This window comes from Diabrotica undecimpunctata, chromosome 4, assembly GCF_040954645.1.
Source record: "Diabrotica undecimpunctata isolate CICGRU chromosome 4, icDiaUnde3, whole genome shotgun sequence".
In the NCBI taxonomy this organism is placed as follows: Eukaryota; Metazoa; Arthropoda; class Insecta; order Coleoptera; family Chrysomelidae; genus Diabrotica; species Diabrotica undecimpunctata.
In genome coordinates this window covers 9,399,730-9,415,642 of record NC_092806.1, presented here as the reverse complement: position 1 = coordinate 9,415,642, position 15,913 = coordinate 9,399,730, and the positions used below count along the sequence as shown (strand labels likewise).

At 32.1% G+C, this 15,913-nt stretch overlaps 1 protein-coding gene across 1 annotated transcript in view; it reads left to right on the top strand.

The window, feature by feature from the left end:
• LOC140439129 (uncharacterized) overlaps positions 1–9,642 on the top strand; it is a 36,280-nt gene extending 26,638 nt beyond the window's left edge. Inside the window, exon 2 of the mRNA XM_072528834.1 lies at positions 8,419–9,642. Coding sequence (XP_072384935.1) covers positions 8,419–9,471 — 1,053 coding nt within the window. The 3' untranslated portion in view covers positions 9,472–9,642. The remainder of the gene's footprint in view (positions 1–8,418) is intronic.
• Positions 9,643–15,913: the final 6,271 nt, after the last annotated feature.

The window sequence follows — 15,913 nt, the reverse complement described above, 5'->3', positions numbered from 1 at the left end:
TAGAGAAGATGTATGGAGAAAATCACAAATGCTGATACGGTTGAAACATACCCAAAGACGAGATCAGCTAAAATAATACTAACAAGAGGAATAGGGGGAAAAAAGAGGAAAGGTGGGTCGAAAACTAGGTAGAAGGAGGTTAAAACGGATATAGAAAAACTTAAAATTCCAAATTGGAAAAATAAAGCAACGACATGAAAAGAATGAAAAATAATAGTAAAGACATACGTTTTAGATTAGGGGAAAGAGACAAATATTTATTCGTTATTGTTTCATATAAATTAAAAATTGCAGAATTTATAAAATAGTATATTCAAAATGTACTTTTTAAAAGCTTTCACTCTTTATATTTGAAGCATACAATATATGCATTATAAAAACATCCCAACACTGCCAAACCGAAATATTTTATTTCATTATTGACATTTGCGGCTATATTCAGCTTGTAATTTTGGTAAACTCCACCCATATTTTTTAATAGATCGATATAGTGTTTCAGTAAATCAGTAAATGATAAATTTCTGCCATTTAAATTTTTATTATACGTTTAATTTTATATTTATATATTTTATAAATAGTATATAGTAATCAAAACGTGATCATTATATATTAGAAATCACAACAAATTAGAAAAAAAATTGAGACATATAATAAATTATGCAATTTTTTACGATGCTATTTGCGAGCTATTTGATTAACATACTATCCATTAACATTAGTCATTTGATGGTCTAGTTTACTTTCTTCGATTTAGGGCTGGGCTCTAAACATCCGCATTCACGTGACATAACTGCTATTTGATAAAAGAGAGCAGGTACACACTTCCTACGGCTCGTTAATATGTAGCTACATTTGATTTTATTGATCGTATCTATAAAAGTGTCGAGGTGGTGCCATATACGTAGACGAAATATGTATATCGAAATTGTTACGTGAATGCTAAGTTATTGTTTTATTGAAGTAATAAAACTTTTCGTATTTATTAGATTATTAGCACTAGGAGCCGTTTCAGGACGAGATAAATAGGTGAAATCAAGCATTACCAAACGATTTTCCAATTAACAAGATCAACAAAACATTTTTCAACAAAAAAAAGACAGAGCTATGTTTACATAAAAAGAAGAACAAGAAAATAATAACAAGCTGTATTCATTTTGTAATAACATATCGTCGGTATACTGTGAAACCCAGGTAAATGTCGGAATACCGAAATCGAGAAAAAACGTTTTTAAAGTTTAGTTTTATATTGTGAATTAAGCAGTCAGTTTGTTTTTGATGTTAGGTATTCTAGTGAAAGATGCATATATCTGAAATGACATTCTATCATTAGTTTGAAAAAGTTGAGACACCTATCTGAGTAATCCTAAATTTAAGTTGGAAATGCTATCACTTACCTGGTTTTACCTGTAAATCTAAATAAATCAATTACTCTTCAAATAACATATTTAACACAAATATAATAAACCAAGTATAATATTGTCCAGTTTTTTGATCGAGATATGAGGCTTTTACTAGGTAATAGCAATGTTTTAAGGTATTAGTCGATATTTATGTCATTTTTGGTTTTCCCTGAAAATTTTATTAACAGCTGTGTGTAGTTATAGTTATTGTTTATATGAATGACAGGCAGTTTTATAGAAAAAATCAAATTTATTTCGAATATAATAATAACAATATTATTATTATGAGGCTTCCTCGTCCGATTCGTCACTGAAAGCAGGCTCTGGCAAGATGTCTGTTACATCATTTCCCATTTTCAAATTACGATACCACCCCTGATATTCCTCCGGTATCACTCCCTTATCACATAGCTGTACCAAATCTCTCTTTTTTGCTATGCTAATTGGCAAATGTGCATCATAAAGTCGCTTAAGTTCTTCAAGATTGCTTGAATTAGTTGATAACTTGGCGTGTTTTTTTCTTGTTGACTGTCGTGCAGTATCAGTAAGGAAATAATTGAAGCTTGTTGACATGTCATAATTAAAATAGATTCTGTTTGTCTCTCCTTTCACGAATCTCATTCTTTTTATCTTCAACCACATTATTTTTTCGCCGTTTTGGTCTTTTGTCCGTTTTTTAATTAAAGTGTATGACAAATTTTTTAAATCATAAAAGTCGTAGTATTTAAATTCTTTACATTTGTATGGTTCTATACATACTTTTTTATCATCAACCTTGATATTTTTATTTCCTCTTGCATTTTGAAAAACAGACAAGTAATCTGGCATCCCATAGATAGATCTGTGTTTTTTAGCAGTTTCGTTACTACTCTGCATAGAGTCAACTTCCGTATAGGAATGTCCAGACTCTAAAAATTTGTGTTCAATAATATTTAAACGGATTCTGTCCTCTGCAGGTATCAGAAAATAAACTTATTTCACTTACATATTCTGGAACACATTTTGATAAGTAGTGGAGTATAATGCTTTTTATTTCAGAACTTCCTTGTCTACCGTTAATTTCTGATCAGTCAAAACAGTAAGCTGCATTTGGTAATGCGGCTACGTATACACACTACGTAGATCGAAAGTAACTGAAACAAAATCCCGTTGTTCATTAGATCTTTTCTTATCATTTTGTTTTTTAAGATTACATACTTCTTTTCTTTTCTGATGTTCTCTGTAACTGTCTTCTAAATCCGATTTGTCAGTTGGATTAGCCCTATCATATTTATTACAAACTAAACATTGATCTTTTTTAGCAACAAAAAAGCTTAAATTATAGTCGTTAGAAAATATTCTTCGATATGTAATTTCGCTAACACCTTCCAGTTTCTTCTGCTCATAGTCATTTATAAAAAGTTGGTACATTTTTCTTATACTTAAATTTTTGTCCAAATATTCACGCTTTGAACTTTGGCGAATATAATGTGGGCCCATGGTTGGAAAAGACTCAATATGAGCCTTCACTATTTTTTGGGTTTTATTGCTTGTTTTATTTGGCGGTGTATGCTTGCCTTTTTTATCCGTATCTGCATAACAGCCTAGAATATCAGTTTTTCTTACAACATCTTGTATTAACGACGCTGATATACAAAGTGTCTTACAAAGAAATTTCTCACATACCTGTATGTCTTGACCATTCAAAGAAAAGTAACACTTTTTGGAAAATGCACGTGGTTTTTTAAACTTCAACGAACTGCAACGACTCTCTTTGGGCAATAAGAAAATGTTTCTGGCCTATATATTCTAACTTTCAATAATCACGACATAGTCTTTGTTTGTAATCTTCGCTGAAATAACTGGCACATTTGTAAAAGCACTCTGAACAATTAACTGGTTTTGGCATTGCTGGTCTATGGTCTTTTTTTTATCTTATAAGGCAAACCCTCAGCATGCCTCCTTTTTGCAACATTTATTACCCAATCTTTGGGGTTAGATTTTCCCCAACGTTTTAGTGAACATACGTCTTTCCATACTTTGTCAAAAAGTAGATTTAATATCCAACTAGCTATTTCAGTTGACACTAAATTGTTCGTGGGTGCACCTATTTCAGTATCTTTTTTCTCATCATTTAGGCTATCAAAGTGTGTAAATCATATAGACTTCCTAGAGAGAGCGATCCCTCTTCACTTGGCTGATATGTGGGGTCTACATCTGAAAAGTCACTATCAAAAATGGATTCCATCATTGAGACTATATTGTTCTCAGAATCATCAAGAATTGAACTGCTGTCTTTAGTTATTCTATCTGTGTATGTGTTATGAAGATCATTTATGGGTTTAGCTTAGTAACCATTTCTAAATTTTAACTCAACCCGTTTTCAGGTAAAATGAAGTAAGTGTACTTAAGGGTTTTTACTAGTCGATATGAAAGAGAAATTTTAATAAATCATACACGTAAAATGTATTAAAGACACTTATCACCTTTTTACTGAATATGGTTTGCAGTAGTAGAAACATATTGTTGTCCGGCATAATAATATATGTGGGCTTACTTTGTTTTACATGCAACAGAACTTTAATTTTATGGAAGTAAGTAGCGATATATTGTTTTATTTGAAAATAAAAAGTTGATTAGGTGTAACTTATTTGTATATTACACAAACTATCTGCTGAATGGTAAGTCGTATCATTTATTGGGTTTTACCTGTATGTAGAGCGGAAAAAGCTGAGAATTTTGGTATACTTAACTCAATATTTTAAAATTTGTCATTTACCTGGTTTTCGCAGTATACCGACGATATATTTGCAGAAACTAAATTACGACACATTGCTCGCTAAGTAATATTGATGGCATTGTCTTAAATGCCGACCATCAAATAATGAGTTTATTGACTGAAATTGTTTGCATTTTTATTACTAAAGAGAAAATCAAATAAACAAGCCAAATATGCAGTATTATTGTGACTTTATTTGCATTTTATATACGTTTCATGTTTAATGGCTCTTTATAGTATTTCGCAATGCGAAACATCTCTGAATCACTTCAAGGTTCATTAATAGCCTTTAAAACTTTCAAAGCATTCTGTATGCACTGTCATTCGAAAAATAAATATCTTTTGTTTATTAACAGCATACACTTTTCATAATGTGTGCCGATATGTTCAAGATGATGATATTGGGAAAGTTAAAATTGCAGGAAAGAAATTATTATTTGAGCTCCTGTCGGTAAACCATCATCGCATAATTATTCACAGTTTGTATGGTCAAAACTAATCATAAAAAGATACATAAAAGAAAGTAATTAATCATAAAAATATATGTCTTCATTGTGAAATATGTTGGAATCTCTTTGTTGCTAACAAAAGTTGTAGGTGTCAACGATTGACTGTTTTCTTTAAATGATATGAATAATGAACATAAATCATTAGAAGAAACTTTCATCACTCTTTATAGGTTGATGTAATTCAAAACTTTATGTAACCACCAAAATACTGAATTATATATATATATATATATATATATATATATATATATATATATATATATATATATATATATATATATAATATTTATAAGCTGTTTATAATTTATTAGCCCATGAAACAAAACCGAAAAATCACTTAAAAAATCGAAAAATTACTTGGTGCTATTTTTTAACTGGAATATCTGGGATGTCGATAGAAAGGCCGTATTATCAAGGAACCTTTTTCATTCATTTCAATATTGTGAAAAACTAAACATAAGTAATCTTCTGTCTGATCCATTCTATTCTTTTTCGATCTCTCTTTGTTATACCTAGCATGCATTGCTCCATTGGCCTTTGAGTGACTTTAAGTTTCGATATTATCTCCTTCTTTAGTGTCCAAGTTTCGCAGCCGTATATCATGATTGGTAGTATACACTAATCGAATGTTTTTTTCTTCAGGTGGATTGGCATCTTCGATTGGCTATTATTACATCTTGAACATCCACTAGCTAACTGTACATAGTTTTTGTTTTTGTCAAGTTAATTTTTAGACCAACTTCACTGCTAGCTGCATTTAGGTCGCTTATAAATTCTTGTAGTTCTGCAGGATGATTAGCAATCAGAACGATGTCGTCTGCAAGTATTAGGCTAGTTGTAGTAGTATATGCTGGTATTAGGCTAGTTGTTTATTTTGTTATCAGTCAGAGGCCTTTTTCAGGTCAATAAAGCAAATTTACCTTATATTTACCTTATGCTTTATATATAAAGCAAATTGCAAAGACTATTATCATCCATAGTGTCATGCAATATGCCATATGTCGTTATACGTTCATTAATAACGAAGATGATGTGTAGTGCCCTTTTAGTAGTAAATCTATTTGTATTCATTGTACCCTATGATATCTCGTATGTCGCTATACGTTCATTATTAATGAAGATACTGTGTAGTATGCTTTAGTCGCCTTATTTGTTTTTTCTTACCCAATATATTCGTTATTTCCTCCCCTTTCATTTGCTATGTCGCATATTAGAATTCGTTCAGTTATTTATTTTGTATTCATCCAGAGGCCTTCTTTAAGTCAATAAATTAAAATTTGTCTTTTAGTTAAACTACGAGTATTTTTATCCACAGTGCCCTATGACATCTCGTATGTCACTAAACTTTCATTAATAATGAAGACACGCTCCAATCGGACCAATAACAAAGGAGATGTCGATTAATGAAATTTCATATCTGCTTATTACTGAATTGTTAATATTTTTTTTATAATAATACCACACATTTAAGTTCTTTTTCCTTTGAAAATTTTGCTTAATGATTTTAGTAATTTTCAAAGTTTGTTAAATATAAAATATAGAATTTATTCATCATTTAGATTTTTTTTATTATTTTATATTTATATTTAATTACTTCATTTTAATTATCATTATATTTTATTAAAATTGTTTAAAAAAATCAAAAAGTGATATATGTTGTAATTCTGGGAATGAAAGCATAGCTTTCTTATCGTCTACGCACAGAGCCATGGTTTTTAATTTAATTTATTTTATTTTATTCGATTCGATTTTAATTAATTTAATTTACTTAATTTCACTTAATTTTATTTTGTTTTATATATATTTTATATAAAACAAAATATATATAAGTGGATCCGGTATATCTCGAGTTAATATAAAAAAATTAATTTTGCCAAAAAAAAAAAAAATATTCGTAGAATTAATATTATTTATTATTAATAATAAATATTCTATGTAATTAATAAGTATTAATATATGTAATTAATATTGTTAGTATTTTTAATTAAACGCATGGTTTCAAGAACAAAACATGATAGACTCATAATAGGTTGAAATGTCAGTTGGTATTTCAGATTTCTTTCCTGAAGCTAGAATTTTAAATCTAAACTAACATACAACTTGACATTATTTTGTATTAAATCGTTCCTTAAAAATATTAATATTATTTATTAATTATATTATTCATCATCAGGGCTTTTCATTCCGGGTGGAATGTTTGCCGCTCTTACTTAGAGCTCTCTGATTCGCTTATTGCGGTGAATAACCCCGCATTCCACTTGTATGTTGTCCAAGTTTGTTGTATGACTTGGCTTTCGTTACAATGTTCTTCCACTCATTTCATATGATATGTGCATAATTCCCTCCAGTTTATCACTTCCAGAATTTTGATATCTCTCATGACTTGATCCTCCCATCTCTCTCTGGGTCTTCCCCTTGTTCTTTCAGTTGCTGGTTTCCATCTGGTGATTTTCTTGATCAGTAGGTGGTTTTTCCTTCTCTCTCTGTGTCCCAGCCATCTCAGCCTCTTTGCTTTAATAAATCTGACTATACCTTCTCCCTTCATTATGTCTCTTAGTTCATGGTTCATTCTTCTTCTTATTTCTCCGTTATCCATTCTTATCGGGCCCATAATTTGTCTGAGTATTTTCCATTCGAAAATTCTGAATTTTTCTTCATATTTTTCCGTGAGGCACATTTTCTCAGCTGCGTACGTAACTGCTGGTCTGATTGCAACTCTGTATATTTTCAGTTTTGTATTTCTGGATAAAATCTTGTCCTTCACGAGCCTATGATATCTCTAGTATGTTTTGTTGCCTGCTAGTATTGGTTCCGTTACTTCTCTTGTTTTGGGCATTCACTATTACTCCCAAATCTTTAAATTGTTGGACTCTTTCAAAAGTGTAGTTTTCTATTTGGATTTCTCTCGTCCTGTTATCTTCTTTTCTAGAGCAAAGTGGATATTTTATTTTTCCTTCGTTAATTTCTAGACCTCTTTTCCGTGCTTATTTTGCCAGGATTGTTACTGCTTCTTTTAATCTTTCCTTGTCTCTTCCCATAAGAACTAAATCATTTGCATATGCAACTATTTGTGTTGAGAAAAGGGCTATAGTTCCTTTAATTTTGCTGGCCTTGACTGTTCCTTCTACTGATTTGCTGGTATATTTTGATTTTTCATTTCAATAAATAATTTATTTCTTCCAATTACAGTCAAAGACTTGTCTGAAGTCTACGAAGAGGATGTATATTATATTAAGTAATATGTAATTAATATTTTTTGTATTATTACTTCATATTTCTTATATTCTTCTTCATATTATATGGTACTTCATATTTCTTTCCTAGACGGCGCTGTTGCCTAGAAGAACTTCTAAACTTTTGATCTCCCGCTTCCCTAATTATTAAAAAGGGATAGATACTTTTTGCAGATGAGTGAAATCTGGCTTCCCTAGTAGCAATGCCCTTCTGAAATCCAATTTACCAATCCCTCAAAGTTCGTAGCATTTTTATAGATTCTCATTTGTATAATTTTAAGGAGCTATTTTAGAATGAGGAGAAAAACTAGTTTGTTTTATTGATCACGTCAAAAACATATTTATTTTAAAATCTAAAAATAGTTCATAAATAATACCAAAATTTTTAACAGTTTACTTTTTTAAAACGCTATAGAAAACTATCTTGTTCTTATAATAAATTTTTGTGTACTTTTTTATTTAACTATATTTTTAATGTTTGCTTATTTTGAACTAAAACCACTTCTTGTTTATTCCAGGTGATTGTAGGAAGCTTCCTAATTGTACCTCTGAACAGTAATCCTGTTAGTCTTTCGCGCTCAAAGAGATCCTTTAGCCAGCCCAAAGGATACTGGAGCAAAAAGTTGACATGGAAAACCGAATGGGTAAAAGTTTGGAAGCAAGAGAAAAAGCTCAAGTGGGTTTCCGAGTGGAAGAAGACCCAAGTACCTGCCTGGAAAGAAGTACAGGTACCAATTTGGAAGGAAATACAAGTTCCTGATTGGAAAGTGATTTCTAAGCCAATATGGAATGAAATTAAAGTTCCAGCATGGAAGGAGATACAAGTTCCTGATTGGAAGGAAGTGAAGGTTCCGGCTTGGAAGGAAATAAAGGTGCCTGATTGGAAAGAAGTTCAAGTGCCAGATTGGAAAGAGGTTCAAGTGCCAGCTTGGAAGCAGATTTGGATTCCAGTGTGGAAGGAAGTTCAAGTGCCTGCTTGGAAAGAAATTCAAGTTCCCGAATGGAAGAAATCATATGCGCCAGAGTGGGTAAAAGAAGGAATTCACGGAGAGCACTATTTGGGCAAAGACGACCACGGTAGTGAGTACACAGCACATGACATTTGGAAAAAGAAACTTATCTGGAAACCTGTCTGGAAGAAGGTGTGGAGAACAGAAAAGAAACAAATCTGGGTGCCACAAAAGAAGATGGAGTGGAAGTCCGAATGGAAACAAATCTGGAAAACTGAGAAAAAGCAAATATGGAGAACAGAAAAAGTACAGATTTGGCGAACAGAAAAACAACAAATATGGATCCCAAAGAAAGAACAAATTTGGAGGACCGAAAAGAAACAAATTTGGGTTCCCAAGAAGCAACTGATTTGGAAACAAGAAAAAGTTCAGATTTGGAGAACGGAGAAAGTTCAAAAATGGGTGACGGAGAAAAAGGAAATCTGGAAGGACGAATGGAAACAGATATGGGTTCCGGTTTGGAAAACGATAGAAGTGCCTGCTTGGAAGAAAATTTCAAAACCGATATGGGAAAAAGTGTGGGTGAGCGTGCACGTACATGACCATCACGGTTGGGACTAATATTTGTTGTTTTTTTATCTTTCTGTACATAATTCTTTTGTTCTAGTACAAAAACTGTAAAATTGTATATACGACAGGTTTGCCAGTGAGTTATTTTCTTAATAGTTTATGCTTAGGAATATTGTTTGTTGTATTTGTTTTTATTTTTAGGTATTAAATATTTTTAAATAACTTTATCTTTTAATAATCATTGATAACATTTTTCTGTTGATAAATTCATATACCTTGCAAGGAGAACCAGACAGATGAGGTATCAACAATGGATGGGCAGCATATGGAGCTCTTAAAAACGTATTTAAAGACAAAAACGTATATTCGATCAGTCTGTTCTTACACTAATCAACTACGGTGAGGAAATACTGCCGCTCACAAGAAATAATTAATAGCACAAAGAAGGATGGTGGGTTTACTAATAGGAGTAGTTCTTAGGTTTGAAGCCAGGCAATAGTTCATCTACCCGGGTTCCCTTGCCGTCCACTAAACTATATCTCTCAACACTTATCATAATATGTCCAAAGTACTCTAATATCCATTTTTTTATTGTAACAAGCATTGAATATTATTCAGAATATCGTGGCTAAGAAACATCCGACAATGTACAGGACCAAATTTAAACAGCTAGTAAGAACAGCTAAAGTAAGGAGTAGTAGTCAATCTCCATTGAGGAGAGAGAACATGACTAAGTATCAAAAATTTCATCTGACAGTTGACAAAAGTCTATAGGTTATTTTTCTATTTCTGTATGGTAAAGTAAATTTATGTTTTTGTACTTTGAGGCTAATCCCTAATCCTTTACATTTCCAAACCGCTATCTTTATCGATAAGGTAACGTAATACCGCCAAATCTGTTTAATCTTATTTTTCTTATTATTCAAAATTTAGCCATACAGCTTACACTCCCTCTAAGGGCAACACTCACTTATCCCAGATACCTAGGGTATCAAAAGGATTGGGCTCTGGTGGGACTCTTTCCGTGTTATCGAGCCCTAGGTGACTTGGTATGCTGGAGTATCTCCGAAAAATTTTCGTACATATCTGGACGTCGTTTCGTACATATCAAAACAAAAAAAAACATATAATTATGTTAACACTAATTGCCGATATGGTGTCTTGATCCAAATTGTTCCAGATATTAAATATTACCATGTATTTCGTCTTTTCTTCATTTATTCGGAGACCCAGACTACCTGTTCCCTCCCCGAGCAGTGAAAACACCTCTCTCACGTCTCTTGTAGAATGCGTGACTGCATCTATATCGTCATCAAAGTCCAGCAACAGTTTTGATCCTTGATCAGTAAATCCTCCTGTCAGCTCAGACGATATTTTACTTATTGCATATTCTAAAGCAAAATTGAACAGCAACGGTGATAAGGGGTCCCCCTGCCTAAGTCCTGAATTTATACCAAATGGCATCGATGTTCTGCTTCCTATCTTTACTTGCGCATATGAGTCTGTCACGCACATTTGCGTTAATTCAACTAATTAAATTTAATATCATGTCGTAAATTTTACCAGTATTTTGCAGGAGCGTTTTTATGCGATGAAAAGCTTGTTCACGTAACGAGACATCATACGGTTTTTAAACACTTTTTTACAAAAAAAGGTTTGCCTGATAATTACTGATATTATTGAATTTGCAATATTTATCTGTGTGTTTAAGTGATAAACATTTTATGTAACACCGGCCTACCCATTCATTATGGAGTACAATAGTAATTTACCCAATAATTATAAATCTAGGCGAAGAAGAAGAGGAGTACCGAAAAGGCTTGGAATTCTATGCTTTCACTCGTTATATAAGCGCCGAGTGGAAGCAGATGAAGCTACCGGCATAACCGATGATGATAACGCATGATTATAAAGCCGACCCGACTGCAGGGTACTCTCATGCTTTCTCTTCGTACCATATTCACAGCCACAAGAGCGGTAAACGACCGTTTGTTCGCAAGATCAAGGATAAGTTCCTGTATCACGGTAATTACTTCTTGCTCGCTGTATATAGCTAGAACTTTCTAACAACATACTGAATAATTGTACGATTGGATAAGCAATAAATTTTATTAAGGTTCTCATGAATGCTTTCCCACCTTATAATCATGAATTAAAACTGAACTTGATATAACAATAGCACATATATTTTTAACGGTTGTGTAACCTTTCACTTAAACTGTTGGTTATTAGCGGAAGAGGGAATCAATTAAATGTTATGAGCTAAGTTCGAAAAAACACAAACACGGACTTTCTTTTTTTTTAATGTCATTCAGTTATCTGTTAGTTGTTATTTTAACAAAAACAATCCCGCATCAACTACTAGGAGCATACCAGGAGGACTTTGAAGCATATAGCAGATATTATTAGACAACGGACAACTGAAAATAATGTGACAATATCTACGGAAAAATCCAATATTATCTTTTTCACCAGGCATACAGTTAAGTCCATGGTTCTTTAGTCGCGGGTCATCATTTAAAGCATACGAAATAAGTCGGAAATTTACTCCACACAACAGTAAGGGACACAAAGTGGCTACTGTTCCGAACACGGATTTTATTATAAAATTTGATGTTATCAATTAAATAGAAAGTAAAATGTTAGTTTTGCTTTAAAATTTTGGTGCAGAATTACAGCTACATTTGAAGTAGCTTTATTAAATTCTTTGAATATCATTAGTGATTGATAAATAAATAAACAATTTATAATTTAATATTCAATAATATTTACAGTGTATTGATGTAATGGGGAACAGTAGTATTATTTATAATATTTTATGGGTAATTTTACTTTAAAAAATAAGCACTTACACGGTGTATTATTTCGCTATAGACATCAGGTTTAGAAGAACGCTAGTATTTAGATTTTTTACATAGATAATAAAATTACTATAAACGATTAATAATCGTAATATTTTGTAAATTAAAGATTATTGGAATTACTAATTTATCTTAAGTATCGAATTTGATCTAATGAACAATTGATGTATTTTCATTTTTAGTTAATAAAAAATTCATTAGTTGGATATCTCATTAGATGAGTTTAATACATTACTGATCTGATAGGATTATCTTTAAAAAAATTTGAAAACAAAAAGTTTTGAAGCGTAATTATTGTTTTTTCTGTACATTATACAATCTTGAATGAAAAACCTTTAGTTGTTTGAAAAAACTTGTATATGAAGACCTATAACAGTTTCATGGGCCGCCATATACAATTTTCTTGATTTTTTAGATAATTAATTCAATGATGCAATTTCAGCAGCTGCTTTCCTAAGTGTGCCTAAAGACAGCCAATATTATTCTTCTTCATAGGGGTGGTGAAGAGCGAATGGCTGCCACTATAGACCTATTGCCTTAGTACCGGTACTATGCAAAATGATTGGGAGACTTATAAAAGCCCGACTTATGTCCTTTCTTGGTGAAAACAAAATTTTTTCTCACAAAACCAGTTCGGCTTTTTATCTAATAAATGTACCAGTGATGCTATTTTTTATGTACTACATGAGGTTTATTAAGCACTAACCAATAATCTTTACACTGCCACTGTTTCTTGTGACTATGCTAAAGCCTTATAATTGTGTAAATTACAACATTTGGATAGAAAAACTAAATATCTACGGAATTTGAGGTATTTCTTTGAATTGATTCCAATCTTACTTGGGAAATAGAAAAAAACCGTTTAGAGCAAATAATGCTAACTCTAGTCACAAAAGCATTGTATGTGGAGTACCACTAGGTGTGTATGGAGTACCACATAAATAACACTAATTTAAACATCGATGAAAAATTTTTCCTTTTTGTTGATGATGCCACTATCACCTGGAGAAACTCCAGTATTGCAACTCTTCATGCAACTATAACTTCTGATCTACTTAAAATAAGACGCTGGTCCGACTCGTAATTTACTCTATTTTAACGTCGGTAAGGTGGTAGCATTATCCTATAAAGGAGCTCTTCAACCCTTGCTTTTAATAACAGCCAGATCAGTATCATTGATTCTGTAAAATTTCTTGCTATTTTTATAGACAGCAACCTTAAATGGTACCTTCATATGGATTTATTGAGTAACAAACTAGTCTCAGCCTGCTATGCAATAAGATCTATTTTGAAGGAAATCAATTAAGCATCTTCCAAAATAACATATTTTTCTTTGTTCGAGTCTCATCTTTGGTATGGTCTTCCTTTTTGGGTTCTAGTACAGCTGCCTAATCTGATTTATTTTTAAATTATAAATAGAGCAATACGGTATCCGTTTGGCCTTAGAACAACACACCATTGCAGAAAATACTTTAAAAATCACGGGATTGTAACGCTTCCTTCTTTATATATTTTAGAAACTGTTTGCTTCATTTATAAATACCTACATGTTTTTTTAGCAAGGCCTAATTATTTAGTTGGTTAAGAAAATCTATATTATATTCGGCAAAAAAATGATACAACTATCACCCTTTACAACTTCAATCTGCAATATCTTGCCACAAGTTCCGTACAATGACAAAAGCCTATCTATCCGAAAAACCATATTATTCAGTAGAAGAGTTCCTAACGAATAAATAAAAAATTACAGTACCTTTATATCTTCCTCTTCAAGTGCCATCTCCGCGGCGGAGGTCGGCAATCATCATAGCTATTCGGACTTTTGCGACGGCTGCTCTGAAAAGTTCATTTGATGTACATCCGTACCACTCTCTCAGGTTGCGCAGCCATGACATTCTACGCCTCCCTATGCTTCTCTTTCCTTGGATCTTTCCCTGCATAATCAAATGGAGCAAGGTGTATTTCTCTCCACGTGTAATATGTCCGAGATATTCCAATTTTCTTCTTTTAATTGTATCTAAAAGTTCTATTTCTTTATTCATCCTTCTCAGAACCTCTTTGTTCGTGACGTGTTCTGTCCACGATATTTACTTTACTTTACCACCTTTATATACAAGTAACTAAAGTATTTTTATCTATATTTGAGTATCATATGCAACAACGTCAACTTATTAGTTCGTAAGGTTTTATTATGCAATTTGCAATTTATTTAAATTTTACAATAGATTGTTTATTTTATTATGTTTCATTTTCTGATTTTTTGTAATCTTTGTCCATAAAATTATACAATTTTTAGTGACAATATAGCATTTTTCTATTTTATTATATCCTTTCTTCCTTCTCATCCAGGTTTACTTTACTTTACAAGATTTACTTTAATTGCGAAAATAATAAAAAATGGGTTTATTTTTAAAACATTTTACCACAATTGACTGTGGTTTATTCGAACGGATAAACTATTTCACTAAAAATAAGCGACAAGAAAACATTTTCGGATCCACAGTAAAAATTGTACCTAATTAAATATATTATGGTACCCATTTTATGGTGCTGTAATCGCATTATAGCAAAGTGCAAATGCAACAATAATAAGTACTGTTGCGTGTAGCTGACAAATGCAGGTGCTTATCTAAAAAAGCAAAATGATGTATTTTTGCAATTAGTATAACTAAGTCGTTAATGTTGGTATATCATCAATCTATTATTCAATTTGGAAAAACTTTTAAGACGCTTAGGATTACTAAGTCACACTTTAAGAAAAAGATTCAAGAAAAAAAAATATTAATTTTTGTAATCTTTTTAATTAAAGTCATGGTTATAGTTGTTTTGTCAGAGACATCGTTATAGTTGTATCTTGATGTGATCCATGGTCTAAGGTATTTGTACTAAGATATTTGTTCAATTTCTGTATTCTAGTACAAGCTTAACTTGATCTTTTGTGCTTTTGTAAACATCATAAACTGATAGAACTGACTCGCGTATTAGACTTGGGAAGGTCGAGGCTCTTTTATAGGGCCGTAGCACCAATGATGATCAACTGTATACTCCAGTAACAGGTTAAACAAAGTTGGTGCCAGCCCATTTCCCTGCTTTAGTCCCCGCGAAATTTTGGAAAAAGTCTGTCCGGTGGTTTTGTATTCATAAACATGCCTGAGTTTCATCCATTGTGGCTGTAATGAGTCTAATCAGCTTGTAAGTTATTGCCAATTCAGCCAATATATTGTAGAGTTCGTTCCTTTTGCCTGAGTCGTATGCTTGTTTGAAGTCTACAAACACGTTGTGAATATCAATGTCATGTTTCCATAATTTACTCAAGATCTGTTGAACATCAATTCTATTACTCACAAGTACCTTGTTTGCGGTTACACCCAAAATGATGGTGATTTAGTCCACAGCATAATAGAAAAAGCAGTGAAGAAGGCAACCAGATCAGGGCCCATATACATTCCTGAGCAATACGTTGAATTAATTAGGAATGCTTAAAAAACAAGAGCTCCTTTAACCGTTAAAGAAATGAATTTCACTGAGTTTTGTGATGTAAAAGCACTGTATAATGAAATGGGACTAGATTTCATCAAAGACGAAGAAGGCCGTGACTTCAAAATAACTGAAGTAATGCTACTTCAAAGCTT